Source organism: Saccopteryx bilineata, chromosome 5, assembly GCF_036850765.1.
Source record: "Saccopteryx bilineata isolate mSacBil1 chromosome 5, mSacBil1_pri_phased_curated, whole genome shotgun sequence".
NCBI lineage: Eukaryota > Metazoa > Chordata > Mammalia > Chiroptera > Emballonuridae > Saccopteryx > Saccopteryx bilineata.
In genome coordinates, this window is record NC_089494.1 from 57,617,785 (window position 1) to 57,635,451 (window position 17,667).

At 41.1% G+C, this 17,667-nt stretch overlaps 1 protein-coding gene across 6 annotated transcripts in view; it reads right to left on the reverse strand.

The window, feature by feature from the left end:
- OSBPL6 (oxysterol binding protein like 6) overlaps window positions 1-17,667 on the reverse strand; it is a 235,393-nt gene that overhangs the window by 11,579 nt on the left and 206,147 nt on the right. For 5 of the 6 annotated variants that reach the window (XM_066279263.1, XM_066279264.1, XM_066279261.1 and 2 more), the window contains 6 exons: window positions 13,144-13,251; window positions 11,312-11,449; window positions 3,711-3,798; window positions 2,953-3,206; window positions 2,096-2,233; window positions 1,476-1,539 (listed from right to left, as the gene is read on the reverse strand). In XM_066279263.1, coding sequence (XP_066135360.1) covers window positions 1,476-1,539; window positions 2,096-2,233; window positions 2,953-3,206; window positions 3,711-3,798; window positions 11,312-11,449; window positions 13,144-13,251 — 790 coding nt within the window. The remainder of the gene's footprint in view (window positions 1-1,475; window positions 1,540-2,095; window positions 2,234-2,952; window positions 3,207-3,710; window positions 3,799-11,311; window positions 11,450-13,143; window positions 13,252-17,667) is intronic. The other variant, XM_066279265.1, reaches the window with a different exon arrangement.

The window sequence follows — 17,667 nt, forward strand, 5'->3', positions numbered from 1 at the left end:
TTAACTAATAGTGGAAATAGTTTATCTATGTAAGTGAGGTATATAGCAAAATAATTGCAGTACGAATTTATATACACATTTATTTGAAGAGTTATACGATTTGGGATAACAGTACAAAAAGAAAATCTCTAAATACAGATAGGTAAGATGATAAGAAAGTGAGATCTGCCCTGGCCGGTTGGCTCAGCGGTAGAGCGTCGGCCTAGCGTGCGGAGGACCCGGGTTCGATTCCTGGCCAGGGCACACAGGAGAAGCGCCCATTTGCTTCTCCACCCCTCTGCCGCGCCTTCCTCTCTGTCTCTCTCTTCCCCTCTCGCAGCCAAGGCTCCACTGGAGCAAAGATGGCCCGGGCGCTGGGGATGGCTCTGTGGCCTCTGCCTCAGGCGCTAGAGTGGCTCTGGTCGCAACATGGCGACGCCCAGGATGGGCAGAGCATCGCCCCCTGGTGGGCAGAGCGTCGCCCCATGGTGGGCGTGCTGGGTGGATCCCGGTCGGGCGCATGTGGGAGTCTGTCTGACTGTCTTTCTCTGTTTCCAGCTTCAAAAAAATGGAAAAAAAAAAAAAAAAGTGAGATCTAATTTAATGAGCACGTTTCTATACTGGTTAAGATATGACTCAGGGCCTAGCACTTCATCTCACATGATGCTTCATGTTTACTTGTGGAAACAGGTTTACCTGGTGCATCTGAACAACCACCTAGTCCTAGATCTAAGATGAACATTTTGATGAACTAAGGGACCTTAGTACTGCCTCCACAAAATTTCTCACTCTTTATTATGACCAAGAAATGACTTATTTTCTTATTTTGCAATAAAGTGCAGTCACAGCACTCTATCATTCTGTGTGTTTTCAGGTTGAGGAAGTATATATGAGAAGCAAATGAAGCACCCTCCCAAGCATAAAGGAACTACTTATACTTAATATTATATATTCTTCCTAAAGGGATTTCCAAACCTTTTATTTCATGCAAGTTTGTAACACTCTGAACAATGGGCATTAATTAAATAGACTTCAATCCAAACCCCTCAGTGAGTTAAAGACCAGAAATCACTACAATATTTACGTATATATTTAATAGACTGTCACCACAGATAATGTGCCATAGAGCCTTCCTTCAGGATTAAGATGTATTTGCACACCCTCAAGAGGCAAGAAGGCAGCAGATGAAATCTCCATGTTACAGATACAGACAATGAAGCACAGCAAGGCAAAGTGATAGCACCGGGCTGCCACAGTCAGCATGGAGCTCTGCTATTTCACGGGGTTTGTTTCCTAAACAATCTCCCCTTCTAGATAACACGGTTTAATATTTAAATTAGAAAGTCTAATTTCTCAAACTGAACTCTGTATCAATTACAAACATTCTCCAAGTTCCAAAGGTAAAAATGAAAACTGAGTACAATGTGCTTTCGGGAACTAGAAACCCTTTCATAGGATAGTCAATTGGATATTTAAGTACTAATTGAAGAACAAACCTTGCCAAAACACAAAATTCTTGGATTCACAGTGACAGGCAGAAATGGGTGGATGATGGCTAACCTGGTAATTAAAAACAAAACAGAAAGCAATGCATCAGTGTTAAAACTTCAATAGACAAAAGAGTTTTTACAACATATATTGACTACCACCAAATAAAAACTATTCAGTTCACCTATCTCTATTAATGAATTATTCTCAAACTGTACAAGTCAATTACTGACTCTTTAACTTTTAAGACTTCATATTTAAACAAAGAGGACTTATATCCAGGTAGTCCTTGGGTTACAAATGAGATAGGTTAAATATTTATATGCACAGTAAGGTAAAAATAAATACTAACATCTGTAAGACAAACATCTGTCTCAGTTACCTTTGATAGGGAAAGGTACCTGTTCCAACTTACAAATTCAACTTAAGAACAAACCTACCGAATCTATCTCATTTGTAACCTGGGGACTGCCTGTATATTTAGAGGGGGCAATTATATAGATGAACTAAGTGAGTTGTCTGTTAACTTGCATCATAACCCACCCCAAGAAGAGCTTTACAAACTATTTGCATCATCAAACTGCCCACCTGCCCACACAGAAACTTCACTGAGTGCGGAGGGACTTACCTGTTCTGAGAAAAAGCGGAATCCCTTGTCCTCTCTAATGCATTCATAAGTCTCCCCGAGGACAGGGTTGAATGGCTTACTTCCTGCTCTGAAATAGGTGGAGCAATATCCTGAAACCGCAAATGCAGCAATAAGAACCTGTTAAAACATTTAAGAAAGGAAAATAATATAGGAGAGACTACTTCCAGGTCTGCTTGTCCCTTAGTCCTCCAGATTTTGCACACCCCTTCTGTGGGTGCTGATGGAATGGCATTTGCATTTCCTATTATTTGCACACTCTCCAGAAACTCCGGGGGGAAGAACATGAAACTGCTCTCATGGGAACTAGCAGGCAATTGAGTCCAAGTATTTTTCATGCATCTGCCACCCAGTTGCCTGAGTATCACAGATTCAAGGTTTCTGAAACCCCGCTTATAGATAATGCCATTTGCACAATCTTAGCACCATGTGCAGGAGGGCTGTGGCTGTTGGTGCTTTTCTGAGGGAAAGTCAAGTTTTTGAAAGTCATGCGGAATAGAGGCCAGGGCAAAGCACCAACTGGAGGTTTCATTCTCAGACTTAAGCTCCTGAACCAACGGGCTCTCTTGGCATTCAGGAAAAGTTAACAAAGCAAGGCCACGCATGGCTTCAACCTATAAGAAGAGTGTTATCTTTAATATCCTAATTTCAGAAACACTCAAAACAAGTGTTAGTCACAAAGTGTGCATCTTCTAGTAAAATTTATGCAAATGGACCAACTCTTACCTACGCAGAGAGAGTGTTATGCAAAAACCAACTGTGCCATCATAATGAATTTTGCCTTAGCCCAGGCCTGGGGTTGAACACTCCTTGCGGAGCACCGCTCTGGAATTCATTACCATGCGCTCGTAGGGATCATCGGTTTCCGCAGCCTTGTCCAGAAGCTCACTGTATTCCATTTCCTCGCAGAGATGCTGCAGGGTGTTGAGTGGCTCATTCAGCTCCACAGGCATGGAGACTTTAGACAGGTCTTTACCAATGTTGTTCCTCAAGATATTCCACAAGTTAATGTTACTGGTGTCAGGACAGGGAGCCGGCAGGCACGTCCGACGTCCATTTCGGAAGGCTCCTCCTGTAAGCTCTCCATTCAAGACTGAAAGTGGGAGAAAGACAAGAACCACAGTGAAAGACACTTTGCTTTTCTGATTCCATAAAACTTGGGAGGGAAATAACCCCTTCAAATAATACTGATTGTGATACATTTTCTAAGCCTTTATTATACTCCCTTAAGACTGAATGGAATTATTTCAATTATCAAGATTGCTAATAAATGCACAAAATATGAGTATATAGTTGTTTAAACAGGGTAATAAATATACTAATATATTCAAGAAAAAACAAGTCCAATTTTAAAAATTGAATACTATATTTAATAAGAAGGACTCAAACTTTTGGTTTAAGAAACTAAACCTTTGCACAACCATTTCCCTAAACAGATTTTTGAACTATTTATTTCAACAGATAATACAAATACAAAATTACTGAACAATCAGCTGCAAAAAGAACAATTAGGCAGGGAAAGTGACTGCTAATTGAAACACCAGTATAGTAATTTGGCATGTAGATCAAACAACCTGGAAGCTCAAAGGATGCATACTTTGCCGAGAAATGTTGTCTGCAACACTGGTGTTGTCTTCAGATATATTATCACTCACGTCACTGATGTAAGACTCATCATCTGAAGCCTAAGGAAGGAAAGACCATAGAAAGGATCAGAATTCTTGTTCGATGTTAAAAGTTCAGAAAAATCCAATGATTAAACACAAGATGTTACTCAAATGAACAACAGAGGTCATAATGGGAAATGCATTTGACATATATGCAATGAACATGTGAGGCTCTTCCATGAGCCAGAATCTCAAATTGCTCAAAATAAGCAGCTCCCTGTCTTAGCTGGGGTGGGAGGCTGGGGAGGCTAGTATAGAACCAGAAATATTTCAGTACCAGTGTAACAAGAACGTACAATAAAGGGAGCCCCGTGATCCCTCCTAGAGGAAACAGAAGAAGCTCCCCAGAGGAAATAACATCTGAACTGGGTGTTGGAAAGTTGTTGGGAGGGAGATAAGCACAGGAAGGAGGAACAGTGTGCAAAGGCAACGGCCATGAGAGAAATGTTTATTCTAGGAATGCTAAGAAGTTGAGTGGCTGTGACAGAAGGTAGGGAGAAGAAAAGGGTCCACCGTGAAGGGCTTTTCATGTCAACATTAAAGGGTTCACATATAAGCTTAAGAGTTATTAAATGCAAGGGAGTGACAGAGTCAGATTTAGGGTTGTTTTTTTTTTTTGCATTTTTCTGAAGCTGGAAACAGGGAGACAGTCAGACAGACTCCTGCATACGCCCGACAGGGATCCACCCGGCATGCCCACCAAGGGCGATGCTCTACCCACCAGGGGGCGATGCTCTGCCCCTCTGGGGGGGTTGCTCTGCCGCGACCAGAGCCACTCTAGCGCCTGGGGCAGAGGCCAAGGAGCCATCCCCAGCGCCCGGGCCATCTTTGCTCCAATGGAGCCTCGGCTGCGGGAGGGGAAGAGAGAGACAGAGAGGAAGGAGGGGGGGGTGGAGAAGCAAGTGGGCGCTTCTCCTATGTGCCCTGGCCGGGAATTGAACCCGGGTCCCCCGCACGCCAGGCTGACGCTCTATCGCTGAGCCAACCGGCCAGGGCCAGATTTAGTTTTAGGAAGATACTTGACAGCATTCCCTAAGGAGACCAGATAACAGAGTCCTGAATAGATGCGGGAAAGAAATACGGACAGCTTAGGGTAAGATGGACACAGTGAGAACCCAGGATAAAGTTGCTCTGACAGTCACATTTGAAGTATAAGATAATGAATAAAATTAGGCAGAGAGATGGGTTGGGGGAGGAAGACTTAGAAACAAGAAGAAATCAAGAATTAAGCCACTTTACATGAGAAAAACATGAAACTAAAATGAAACCAAATTTTGCATGAGAAAAAAATTAAGGGGCAACATGTTCTCAAGGGAATTAGAAATGGAGCAGATAAGAGAACAGAGTACGGTAGAGCCATTCAGAGGAATGGGAAAAGCTGATGCAGGCAAGAAAGCTATCGGTACTTATAGACTTTCTTCAAAATGGAAATAGTGCTGTATTTTTTTCTGCACATAAAAACATTCTTATTGTAAATAATCAGAAATTACATGAGGGTGAACAGATGATATGAAAATCACCCATAATGCTATCACTTAAAAAAAACCACTTTTAACATTTGGTAGAGGTATCAAATTTCAAAATGTCAACACAAACATTGATCTATCTCTAGATACTGAAAAAGGAGTTGTTTTACATATTCTTTTACAGTGCTCTAAGTATATTCCATTCTAATAAATATAGTTCTGCTCTTTTATGTGGCACGACAATGTATTTTATTGGACAGTTATAACACAAGGAATTTAACCAGCATTTACACCTTTTTATTATTATAGACAATATTTGGATGAACATCCTTGTAAATATATATATTTATGTGAATCTGTCTGGCAATTTTGTTAATATTTATTCTAGAAGTGAAATTGCTGGGTGAAATGGGTCACTTTTAGGCTTTAGTCCCATGTTGCCAAATTGTTGTGAAAGAGCATTCATTTGTTCTTACCGGCAGTGTATGAGAGCAGCAATCTCTCCACATCCACTTAAACTGTACACATTATCAACCTTTTTCAGTACCCATCTACATATCACACATAAAAGACCTCTTTTTAAAGCCTAAATTCCATATTTTGTTACTTTTTCTTATATTTCAGAAATTATTCAGTTTGTCATATAGGTTGCATTATTTTTATTAGTTTAATTTATTTTTAATTTAATTTATGCCTCTTTTTTTGTGCCATGTTAAAAAAGTTTTAAATCTGGATGTAGTCAAAATGGTCAGTCTTTGCCTTTAAGGTGTCTGGATTTACTGCTGATATTTTCAAAACCAGAGCTGAGAAACGCTCAAATATTTAGTGAGAACAGAATAATTGCCTGCATAAATGAATAGTGGACATTTGGTTTCTGCATCTTGAACAAGTCTATGAAGACAGCAAATTGAGCATAAAGTCTTTTTCAGATTCATATTTCCCCACTGCCACGGGCTTCCGCTCTGTTCCTACCCACTGCCACAGAGATGAAGGTTTAGCCATCAGCCTCCTGAAATCCACCTTCTTAGGCCTGATAGAAAAGAACTCTCCCGTGTGATTTCTCTAATCACACACAATTATGCTTGAGGAGACAAATGATTGCCTAAACCAAATTCATGTGGCATGCTAGTTTATTTGAATGTTTGTTAAGAAAACACTCAAGTTTATCTTACAAGAAGCTTTAAACATTCTATTCCTCTTCAAGTTCTAATTGCCCCCAAACTAAGAGATGATAGAAATGGTTCATTATCCACATCTTTGTAGAATGGTCCTTGTAGGATGTAAAAGAATTCTGCAGTGCCCTGGCCGGTTGGCTCAGCGGTAGAGCGTCGGCCTGGCATGCGGGGGACCTGGGTTCGATTCCCGGCCAGGGCACACAGGAGAAGCGCCCATTTGCTTCTCCACTCCCACCCCCTCCTTCCTCTCTGTCTCTCTCTTCCCCTCCCGCAGCCAAGGCTGCATTGGAGCAAAGATGGCCCGGGCACTGGGGATGGCTCCTTGGCCTCTGCCCCAGGCGCTAGAGTGGCTCTGGTCGCAGCAGAGCGACGCCCCGGAGGGGCAGAGCATCGCCCCCTGGTGGGCAGAGCATCGCCCCTGGTGGGCGTGCCGGGTGGATCCTGGTCGGGCGCATGCGGGAGTCTGACTGTCTCTCCCCGTTTCCAGCTTCAGAAAAAAAAAAAAAAAAAGAATTCTGCAGTGACAGTGAGCCATGAGATTTACGTTATACGTGTGAGCAGTAACTAAGGCTGGGAGTCTGACCTACTCACGTTATCCTGTACGTATACAGTAGGCTTACAGTTGCGCGTAGGCAAAATAGTTTATTTTTGTATTTATATTATTATTTAATTATTGTATTATTTTCCATATGAAGAACTGTACATCTACTTTTGTCCCACCCCATATAAAGTTAAGGCTTTGCAATTTATAATAAAACAGTCAGCATATACTCTTCTTCCCCATGATTAAGAAGTCCTGGAGCTAAATATTTCTTTAAGGGCTTAGCGACTCAAAAGAATTAAGAAAATATGTTTTTTTCTAAATGCAACCAGACACGTTCCATTGCAAAATTAAGTTTAAAAGCAGAGGCAAGTAATAGATTATTCTGGAAGCAAGAAGAGGGCTTTTTAAAAAAGAAGTCCACCGGTTGGCTCAGCGGTAGAGCGTCGGCCTAGCGTGCGGAGGACCCGGGTTCGATTCCCGGCCAGGGCACACAGGAGAAGCGCCCATTTGCTTCTCCACCCCTCCGCCACGCTTTCCTCTCTGTCTCTCTCTTCCCCTCCCGCAGCCAAGGCTCCATTGGAGCAAAGATGGCCCGGGCGCTGGGGATGGCTCTGTGGCCTCTGCCCCAGGTGCTAGAGTGGCTCTGGTCGCAACATGGCGACGCCCAGGATGGGCAGAGCATCGCCCCCTGGTGGGCAGAGCGTCGCCCCTGGTGGGCGTGCCGGGTGGATCCCGGTCGGGCGCATGCGGGAGTCTGTCTGACTGTCTCTCCCTGTTTCCAGCTTCAGAAAAATGAAAAAAAAAAAAAAAAAAAAAAAAAAAAAAAGAAGTCCAGCATTCATGAAGTGAGGTGCCTTGGTACATATCATCATAGGAAGATGATTTTGCACTCCGTCGTGGAAAATGTCAACGTAAGGCAGCTAATGGCCAGGTGCTCTCAGGCTAATGATGTGTTAGGGCACTAGAAGCATTCCTTCCTCCCTTCAGTTAGCAGATATTTATTGAGCACCTGTTCTGGGCTCACCAGAACTGTTCTAGTTCTGGGGACACAGTGGTGAAATCTCTCTCATGAAACTTATATTCTACTAGGGGAGACACACAGCAAAAGAAATAATGAAACATATACTTTGTTAGTGATTAAGCATTAAGGAAAAAAAGTGAGGTAAGAAGGACAGAAAAGGTCAGGAGAGAGGAAGAAATGGCAGCTCCAGACTGTAGTAAGGGCAGCTAGGAAGTCTCTGAAGGGGACTCCTGAGCAAAGGACGGAACAAGTGAGGGGTTTGAACTTGTGGCTCTCCGGGACAAGTGTCCCAGCCAGCGTGGAGGCAAGTGCAGGGCCCAGTCTCCTTTGGAAGCTGCAGCGCAGAACATGCAGCTTGATCCACCCTGTAGCTGCTGCTAGCATCCCCAAATGTAAGTAAACCAGCAGGTGGCCTTGCCAGGTCTGTTGATGTGGGAAGATCTCACCACAGGGGAACTTAGAGGTTTGGCAGGCGGGCTGACTCAGTAACAATCTCAGCCCAAGGGTAGGGGCAACCCTGAGAACATCATGTCTTCTGCCGCTTGGGTTTATCTCCTGGTTTAGCCTTTTCAAATATTTAAGACTGACTGCTGTGCTGAAGGGGTAAGTTTTAAGTAAAAACAGTTTTATGAAACCCTGTAAGATACAGGCACAGGAAGAGGAGGGGGTTCAGTTTTTTTCCAGTGTGTGTTGGAGGACATGGGGTGTCTTTAGCAGATCAACAACTCCAGCAATCACTCGTTCCGCCACCGGAGGGCTCCAGAGGGACAGAGGTGGCAAGAGGCTCAGCTGAAAGTGATCAGTGTACACGATCATTTTTTTGCCTTTTTTTAAAACTTTAACTTATTGTGTTTACATAGATTTTAGTGTCTCTCCGAATGCATCCCCCCTCGTGTTCCCCACAACATCCCCCTTTTCTCCCTCCCCACAACACCCTCCCCCTTTCCCTCCAAAATTTGCTTTTCTGCTCTCTATCATGCTGTGTTTTGTGTGTCTAATTTCACCAATCTCCCTTTTCTGATCCCTTCCTATCATCCCCTCTCTGTCCGCTTTCCCTCTGGCCTTTTGGCTAAGATCAAGTGTAGTATCAGTAAATGGTCTTTGTATCAGAGCTAAGGAGTTTAGATTGTTATCCTAAGGACACTGGGGAATAGGCACATGATCAGCTTTGCATTTTAGAAAGATTAATCAGGCTGCTCAGTGAAAGATGGATTAGAGGAGGCAAGAAGGGAGGCAGGAAAGCCAATTATAGGGATGGATAGGGTAATCTCAGTGGGGAGATGGAGTATTGAACTATAGTGGCAGTGAGGCTGCAGGAAAATGTACGGCTCGGAGTATTTAGGGGACAGAAGTCACAGAACCTGAGGAGTGAATCAATGTGGGTGGTGGTGTAGTAGGCAGGAGTGAAGGAAATAACCAGGTAGCTGATGTGACACCTGGGTAGAAGTGTACTTAGATAAGCAATATGAGAGGTATGGGTGTGTGTGCCCATGTGTGCGTGCAGGGGTTTGTAAGTGGGTTTGTTGATTAATCAGTTTTTGGACATGCTGAATTAGAGGTTCTGCAGAGCACCCAGGTAGAAAGTCTCATAGGCATCTGTTACATGGATCCTGGGCCGACTCTTCAGATGTGCTCTGAAATCTAATAAAATCTCAGTGACTCAGAGTGAACATATGATCTATCTCCATGCCCTTTTGCTCTCTACTTCCTTGTCCCTCCCTCAGCCATTAGGTTCGCTCCTCCCATGGGGGTGGCACCATCTTTCTGCTTGGACTTGTGCAGTAACCAGTTCATGCCCTCATTTCTGCACTGCCAGGGTCTAGTGCCAGAGGCAACTGAACTCCAAGTTCGGTATGCCCCAGAACTTGGAAACACAAATAAGGTCACGTTGTAAGAGAAACCCTATCGTCATCGGGTGACGGGTCAGAACCCAGATAATGTAGGGGCAAGTCTGACTGTGCTCTGATTGAAGAAGGATGGAGGACTGGTCAGCAATGGGAGCTCAGATAAGGAAGTCAGAAAAGAAAATGCTGGTAGCACGTCTCCAGTGGAGGGCCCTGGGATTGCAGACTGGCTCACAGACACAAATATTTATACAAATGTGGCAGAGTATCCTGATAATGGAAACAAAGGGTTGAAGATATTAGATCCTGGTGCTCCTGGTCTCAAGTTCACTCAACTCACTTCTCCCGCTCCCCTTCTTTCTTCGCTCGCCAAACAACCTCCTGACTACAATTAGGCTTCCCATGCAGATCTGCCGACAGGGAACAGACACTAATCAGCAAGCACGATTATTCTGTCTATCTGATAGCATCAATTATCACTATGAATAATTAAACAAGTACTCTGGCTTGTGAATGGAGTCTGTGAATCTGTTAGTGCATGACTAGGGACCTGAGAGGCAGGTGCATGGCTCGGTGTGGTAACATAGTGCCTGATATAAGAATTCTGTTTACCTCTCTTCCATTACAAAAGTGATATATATGTTCATTATTTCTTTCTCTTTTTTACTTATTTATGATTCTAAAATCACTTGTAACTCCAAACATCCAAAAACAACTACAGAATGTTACCTTCCGCTCTATTTTCCACGCATATAAAAATAACGTTTAGCAACTATTTTGTTTCCTTTTTGTCAAAATGTATTACAGATTTGTAATCTTAAATGACAAAATTCCTAATCAACTGTGTGGGAAGAATTTTGGCTGCTTCTCCCAATTAAAAAAAAATTTTTTACTTGACTAAATTTCAGTAAGAGAATAAATTTCTGCAACCTGACCAAATAAGAGATTCTTTGTTTTCAAGACTTTGCCAAGAATTATGAACATGAAAATCAATCCAATAAAATGTTCATGATAGCCGCTGGTAACATCCAAAAACAATAATTACCCAACAAGAAATGCTAGATATTATCCTTCTAAGTTCAAATTCATATCTCTGGCAAATATATATATATATACACACACACACACACACACACACAAGCATGATTTTCAAATTCTCTCATTCTATCTACATTTATTGGCTAGTCTCCAATAAAATACTCTGTCATCAACTATCTGGTTACCCTGAAATATGAATCGTACATGAAAATCAGAATAAATGCTTGATTCTTTCCTTTCATTCATCAAATTTAAGAGTCGTAAGTTGATGTTCAGGAAAGCTAAGTGACCAGTAAACGGGAACCAACATAGTTTGCATGCTTTTGGCTTCGTTACAATTTGGCTATCTTACTATGACATTAAAGAAAAGTTCCACAGTCTTACTTTCTTTAACCTAAACTCACAGTCAGAATCAGCTGGGGTGGACACACCACGGACCTTACCTCATTCTCTGACGAGCTCGCCGAGAGGAGCACCTCTTGGGCATCAAAGAACTCAGAGACGGACTCTGACATGGATAGGCGGCTCTCATTCACTACTTGCTGTGACAGAGGGAGACTGACATGGATTTGCTCACCAGCCTACAGAAGAGATAAGTATATGGTGGATCATCACTGGTGCAAAGAATAACTATGTATTCAAATTAGACCACAAGGTGCTAGCTAGATTTCTAGAGAATTTCACATCATATGTAAAGAAGTGTTGACCACAATTTTCACTTGCAACTCCATAATGACAAGGGCATAAATTTCCTTCCAATGTGTCCAAAGAACTAAAAGGCAAAACTGACACCCTAATTTGATTTTAAATCTATGCTTTGTTGTTATTAAGTGGAATTTAACAAGCTGGGTCTCTATCAATACCCTGAACTGACTGTAGAGACAAGTTCATTCTCATATACTTGGGCCTGTCATTACTAGCTATATTCTAACTAGTATACACTAAACCTCAAGAAGTATTTGTAGAAACCAGTATAGATATTCTAAGAAAACAATCTATAAAACTAATTTTTGAGACAATATATGAAAGTCATTTTCCAATCTGATCATGAACTTTAGCCTATAAAACATGTCTAGAGTATTAAACCTTATTTCAAACTGTATTTTTTGTTCAGTAAGTGATATAGTTCTCAAGGAAGCTATTTGTTTCAGTAAGAAAAATACGTAAGAGAACTATAATATATATATTCAATATATGTATTCTAGTACATATTTCAGGTTAAAAAAGATGCAAATTGAGACTGTTCACTAATACTGGAATGACAGACAAGTTTTAGAAATATTTCTAGATTCCAGGCAGCTGAGGGAGCATTAGTGTAATCAGAGGCCAGGGGACCCAGGCAAGTGAAGGGACATATGGTGGGCAACTCAAAGCAAAGAGCAGTAGCCTTGAGATGGTATTTCTAAGCAGTTAGATGGCAGAACCACCGCACCTGTAGATTTTCAGTAAAACATGTTTTTAGTGCAAATATGACCTTCATATTAATTAAAACTCTCACCTTGCTATATGTATCACTGCATCTAAAGCTCTAATAGTACTGTTGAAAAGTGTTAATTCTCATGGTGATAAAATAATTATTTTATAAAGGGTTATAAAAAGAATTACACACTTAAGTTTAGCACAAATACTAAATGTTCTCCTATCCTCTTACCATTTCTTCAAAAATTCTTCTGATAAATGGAGTAGGAATGACACCTACCTCAGAGGGTGGCTGGGACTGTCACTGAGGTACCACATGTAAAGGGGTTAGCATAACACCTAGCATATACGCAGTCACTTGACACATGTTAGCTATCAATAACTATCTTCAGCATCAGTAATAGCTGCAGTAGTATAATTAGTATTCTCCTAGAAAGCTCAGATGACTCCTTAGATAGGACTTTTCGACTAAACCTTAAGAAAACTTTTATTTAGCACTTTCTCAGCTAAAAATGGTTTTTAGAAACATATCATGAGCCATTCATAATATGAGCGTTTTAGATGAAGACTGAGACTGACCCAGAGAATTCACAAAATGAAATATACATAAACTAAAAATTCAGAGGCGTCCAGTGAACACAGGAATAGATAAAAAATAGACCCTGATCACCAAGAATAAATGATATCAAGGTCATGTACATGCCTCACTCCAAAGAGCACTGGACTGTCAGCAACACAAATATTTATGCAGGGAATTCTTATTAACAGTGAAAGAACTGTATACAAATAAAAAAAACGCAATAGATTTAGATGCTATAAAATTAAGTATTGTACATCTAGTAAAGTTGAGTCTTACCTCATCAGGGCTAGGAATAATATTTACACTGACAACCTGATCACAAATAATAGATTCTGAATGTATTCTGCTCAACCGACTCCTTAGTTCAGCATTCTGGTTGAGTGCCTTAAAACAACAAAAATTGCACATGTAATTTCAGGTTAGTAAGCAAGCATACAACAGAACAAGCACACAGGTGTATTTTAGACAACAAAAACTATGGTGTTCTTAGCTGTAACTTTTTGGAGTCATCACAAGCCAGATCCTACTCATAAAGAAGGAAAGAAATGGCTCAGAATTAAGGCATTCATTTTTTGTAACATGACTACTACTCAGTAGGTGAGTGGGTGGAAAGAGTTCATGGATTTCATAAAAATGATTCATGGAATTTTCTCTCCCATTATATCCAAACCTCATCTACCACCACACATATATTATATTTACACCCTGGGATAAAAACTATTAATTCTTTTCATTATTTTGTTCTAGTTTCTAAAGTGTGGGAGCTGTTTCCCAGTCAGAGAGTTATCTTAAAAATAATTTGAAAATGGAATGAACTGGCTTTATATTTTATAGAATTATCTTTTAGTTTGGCGAAAGAAAACAGTTGTATTTTCATTTTCCAGGAGTACATAGTTAATACCTAGACAGTGCAGACCAAAAGGAGTCTTCTCTGAAAAGTGCAGACACCGACAAGCATGATGAACAGAACACAGAAAAAATAAACTAACTGTGAGTTATCTGCATCACTTTACTTTCAGCACCAGTAAAACACCACCTGCTAGAATACAGTTTCGTGTGCACAGCAAGGAGAAAGAGCAGCTTCACACAAGCACAGTCCCTACAGGAGCTCGTGGACAAGGCGCATGCATCATCACATCGAGGCATGGCCACATCTTCCACATACATAAGAGGTGTGGCTAACTGGAGCTACTCCATGTTTCAAGGACAAGGCCCAGTGAAAAGTTGGACAGCTCCTTTCCTTCTCATTAAAATCAGCATGAGAAATGGAAGTGAGTGTTTTAGAGAGTGGAAGATAAGTGTCAGGACTTACTGAAGATGACTGTTAGGACATCTGCCCCAGGGAATGAGAATTCTGGTTTTCTTCATATGAAGTCAGTGGTCAGTGAATACAGTAAACCAATACAGCTACAAATGTCATATTACAGTTAGAACTCTGTACCTATTAAAACACCCAGGATAAAGGAAAGTATAGTGGCTAACTTCACAACTCGCATGGTGCAGTGCACAGGCCTCAAGCAGAGCAGAGAATGGTCTCTCCTCTCTCCCTGAAATCCAGCTTCTGCTTTTTGAGAAGAAAATTGTTCACTCATAGCATTTGCCTTTTGTATCAATTCTTTAGATCCAGTTCGTAAAATCTTTGTAAAATATAACACAGTTGGTCTGGTGGGCAGTCAAGTATTGGCAGATTAAAGGTGGATACAGTCATTACATTTGCAGATAGCAGGAAATATGTGTTTAGTTTTGGTAAATAAACCATGTGCTTCAAAGAAAGAATTCTAATATCCTTACATTCTGCAAAAGTGCTCAAGATCATTTTTCTTGGAGTAAAATCTCAAACACTTTGAATTTGAAAAAAAAAACACTGGATTATTCCTATCCTTTGTCACCACTACACATATGCTTACTTGTTCTTTTACCATTTCTCCGTCTAAAGTATATATATATTGAAAGTTCTCTTAGTTATTGAAATTGGAACCAGATGTACTTTGCTGTCTTGGAAGTTGGAGGCTTTGTGGTAGGTTGTCTGATGGTTTTATTGACAGAATCATAGTCTTGACCTCAGAGTTTCATAGAATCCTCCACTGACATTCCTCCAAAGTACCTGCACCCTCTGTTGCCACTGGAACAGAGTTAATGAAACGACCCCACAACAATTCAAGGGCAAATTTAAGTAATGATTTTTCTCAATGGGGGAGTTTTAAACACAGGTTTTCCATTTATAAGGAGAGTTGTAGATTGTTTGCTCTGGGTATTAAAAAAGTTAAATTCTCATTTAAACTCTCATTTTGTCCAATAGTCGTTGAATGTGATCCTGTCCACAGGTGTGTGTGAAGGCGCGCAACGTCATCTCTAGTCATTAATATCCATAAGGAATGAGCTAAAATTTTAAAAGGAATATTTTATTAATAATATATATGCAGTGGTAGAAAAAAGTTGTTACACAGCACAAAAACACACAGCAATACTGTTGCAAGCCTGCACCCCCAGTGGTAGAAAGTGTCAGCATACAACTGAGCATGCAACAGCCCATTTCTGTGCGCCTTCCCCGGTGGCTCCTCCTTTTGCCTCGATCATACGGACGGTTCCTGGAGTTTGCTACAACCAGTGAGCTTTGTGATGTAGAGTCTCAGGTCGTGCTCAGAACCCCACCGATTATTTTTCTCCCTGAAACTCAACTGTTTTCTCTGTAATGATGTCACGGAACCTTGGGAACATTGCGGAATATAAGCATTTTCAGTGACATGCTGTTACTAGTAATAATTAACATAGAAGAGCCCAGGTAATGGGAGAAACAATGTGTGGAATGCATCTAAGGAGCCTGAAGAGTGACGAAACAAGGAAAAAGGAGGCAGATCACCAGCCACCCGCGTCAGCCAATGAACAAAAACAGCTATGGAGACTTGACAGTAAAAACATCGTTCTACTAGTAGCATGTGGGACCAACGCCTAACAGGGAGGCTCAGGGACTCAGCCTGCCTTCTTCGCCAGGCAGGTTCTGTGCTTACTCTAACCACTTGCTTTGGTTAGTGAACTTCGACTGCACTAAAAACTCTCTGCATGCTATGCTCATTTCCCAACATCTCATGTCCCTCATACACATTCAAGTCTAATATATGCAAGAAACACACGATTTCTTCCCAATCTGTAAAAGAAGTTACCATCTTGAAGAGCTGAGCCAGAATCAATTGCCCCAGTCCCCATCTCTCTGGCTATGCGCTATCATTCATCTACCCAGGCAGAAAGTGAATGAGAATTTGCTTTAGATAGGTGAGACTTTGGCATATCTGTTTTTTCTGAATGGAACTGTGGGTTCTGAGAAGGCAACAAGGGAGGGAAGCAGGATTGCTGGAGATGGATATAAAACACAGGGCAAGATGGAATCATTAGAGACTTAGACCCTTTGGGTAAAAGCAAAACTGGTTCCCAGGAGTGAGAAAATGAGTATAGAAACCGTCAGATTTAGAGCTACCAAGAATTAAATTCCCTAAACCTTCAAAATCACCTTGTTTTTTTTTTGTTTCAATTAAAATAAATATATATCATTATATTTGGGAAATGTAGAAAGTAGGAAAATATCTTTTTAAATTATACCTTACTACTCTATCAACCAACCACTGATAGCTTGTTATATATTTTTTTCTATGCATTTTTCACATTATTTAATGGGTACATACTTCACATGCTATGTCTGCCACTTATTCTTCGCACATAAACATTCATTTTATGTTGCAAATTCTTCACAAGTACGATTTTAATAGTTGCATAATAAGCAATTATTTCCTATTATTGGGCACTGAGGCTGTTACTGAATTTTACTATTGATACAAAAAAATGAACCTGCCACGAATATTTAAGGGCATAATGGTTTTTTACACTCAGTATTACTTCCTTAGACTACACATATTAGCCATGAACCAAAAGGTCAAAGGATAAAATCTTTTTAAGATTTTTAATAAATATTGCCAAATTATGTCCAAAATGACATTAATTTGAATTTACTGTATAGTTAACAAAAATATGTAAAAGATTTTATAAAGACTATCTCTGTATAGAACAAATCAGGCCAAGTCTTAGGGAACTGTTGAAATCAGGAACAAATATACATGAAACTTTTATGTCAACACTGAATACTTCTGTGGGGTATGTGAATGCTCTAGCTAAGGGGGATGACAAACACTATGAGTGCGATTTTAATTTTGCTACTCTGTGCCGTTAGCCAAAGTTTTACTTACATTCCCATACACAAATTTCATTAATTTTAAGATAAACATTTCCCCCCACATTTAACACCTCTGAAGCACTGAGTCATTTTATTTATTTTTTATTTTTTTATTTTTATTATTATTATTTTTTTGTATTTTTCTGAAGCTGGAAATGGGAAGAGACAGTCAGACAGACTCCCGCATGCGCTCGACCGGGATCCACCCGGCACGCCCACCAGGGGCAACGCTCTGCCCACCAGGGGGCGATGCTCTGCCCCTCCAAGGCGTTGCTCTGCCGCAACCAGAGCCACTCTAGCGCCTGGGGCAGAGGCCAAGGAGCCATCCCCAGCGCCCGGGCCATCTTTGCTCCAATGGAGCCTTGGCTGCGGGAGGGGAAGAGAAAGACAGAGAGGAAGGGGGGGTGGAGAAGCAAATGGGCGCTTCTCCTATGTGCCCTGGCTGGGAATCGAACCTGGGTCCCCTGCACGCCAGGCCGATGCTCTACCGCTGAGCCAACCGGCCAGGGCCAGCACTGAGTCATTTTAATTGACAGCAGTTTTTTATTAATGCACAGAATGATCATATATCTAACGAC